Source organism: Aptenodytes forsteri, unplaced genomic scaffold (genome assembly GCF_000699145.1).
Source record: "Aptenodytes forsteri isolate BGI_AS27 unplaced genomic scaffold, ASM69914v1 Scaffold90, whole genome shotgun sequence".
Classification (NCBI taxonomy): domain Eukaryota; kingdom Metazoa; phylum Chordata; class Aves; order Sphenisciformes; family Spheniscidae; genus Aptenodytes; species Aptenodytes forsteri.
Window position 1 is genome coordinate 70,440 of NW_008793941.1, and position 1,289 is coordinate 71,728.

The window sequence follows — 1,289 nt, forward strand, 5'->3', positions numbered from 1 at the left end:
CTCGGGGGGGCGGGAGCCACCGGGGGGGCCCGGGGGGAGGCAGTGACAGGAGGGCGAGCTCATCGCCATCTCCCCCCGGCAGCGCAGAAGCAAACCTGAGCCGCTCCGAGAGGAGACGTGCCGAGCTCCCCCCGCGCCAGAGCACTCGGCCATCCAGTGCAGCCTCGCCGGCAGCATCGGCGTCTGCCGCGGCACAGCCCAGTGCTCGTCACGCTGCGGGACCCATAGGAGATCGGCCAGGAAGGGGCAGCCGGCAGGACAGGACCGGATTCGGGGGCAGCAGGCGACCCCGTGGAGGAACCCGTGCTGTGCCGCGGTGGCACAAGCCAGAGACACGTTTCCCAACCGTGAACGGGAAGTTGCTTCACCCCTCGCTCAAACGGGCACGCAGGCTGCTCGGCAAACCAGGCGGCTCGGCAAACCAGGCGGCTAAAGCGGAGTAGGGCCGGCAGCCCTGCCCAGCGCGCTGCCCTCAGCTCGGCCGTGCAGGCAGCGGCAGCCCAGTGCGGTGGCAGCCCGGCACGCGCTGGAGCAGGGCGAGCCAGAGACGTGGTTCGGGAGAGCCCATCACCAGCAGCAGGGCTGCTACCGGACACCGCAGGAAGAGCCAGCAGCGCGGCACAAGGGGCTGCACCTCTCCCACCGCGTCTGGGATCTGCCCTTTGCCGGCTTCGGGGCGAGGGTGCCGAGCCCCCCCTCCCCATCCACCGTGCCGGCCCCAAGGCGGGTAAACCCCTCTCTGGCCGCCGGCTCTGCCCCAACGCCTGGCACGCTGCTGCCTGCACCACGGCGGGCTCTCCATCTCTTACTTGCTACAGTCTCCTCCTTCTTTGGGGAGGGCTCCCGCAGCGGCAGCGGCGACGGGGGCGGCTGGTGCCAGCGGCACAAGTACATTTCCGTGGTTGAGAGATAGGGCAGGTCGTCTGTCTCGCTGCTGAAGAAGCCCTTCTCCTTGGGGTGGGCGCCGGGGCCCTTCGGCGGGGCCGAGGCTCGGAGCGGGGTCTCCAGGAGCGACCTGGGTTTTTCTGGAGTCTCTTGGCTCCGCAGTTCTCGTTTACAAACAGTTTCGGACAAGGAGCCGCCCGATTCCTCCTTCCCCGGGGAGTGCTTCGGAGTTTTACTCTTCACTTTCGAGAACTCGGACACCAGTTTTTTAACGGGCGTCTTCCTCTCCGCGCTCCCAAACGTCGGCTTCCTGCGGGAGGAAGAGGAGCTGAGCCGGGTGCGCGGAACCTTGCCCCGCACCAGGACTACCGGCACCCCCAAACCAGGGCTGCCGTGCCAGAGCC

The 1,289-nt window shown here is 68.5% G+C and overlaps 1 protein-coding gene across 1 annotated transcript in view; it reads right to left on the reverse strand.

Annotated features, from left to right (window-relative positions):
- Positions 1 to 1,289, reverse strand: part of MSL1 (male specific lethal 1 homolog) — a 3,472-nt gene that overhangs the window by 1,578 nt on the left and 605 nt on the right. The window contains exon 2 of the mRNA XM_019470341.1: positions 810 to 1,258. Coding sequence (XP_019325886.1) covers positions 810 to 1,258 — 449 coding nt within the window. The remainder of the gene's footprint in view (positions 1 to 809; positions 1,259 to 1,289) is intronic.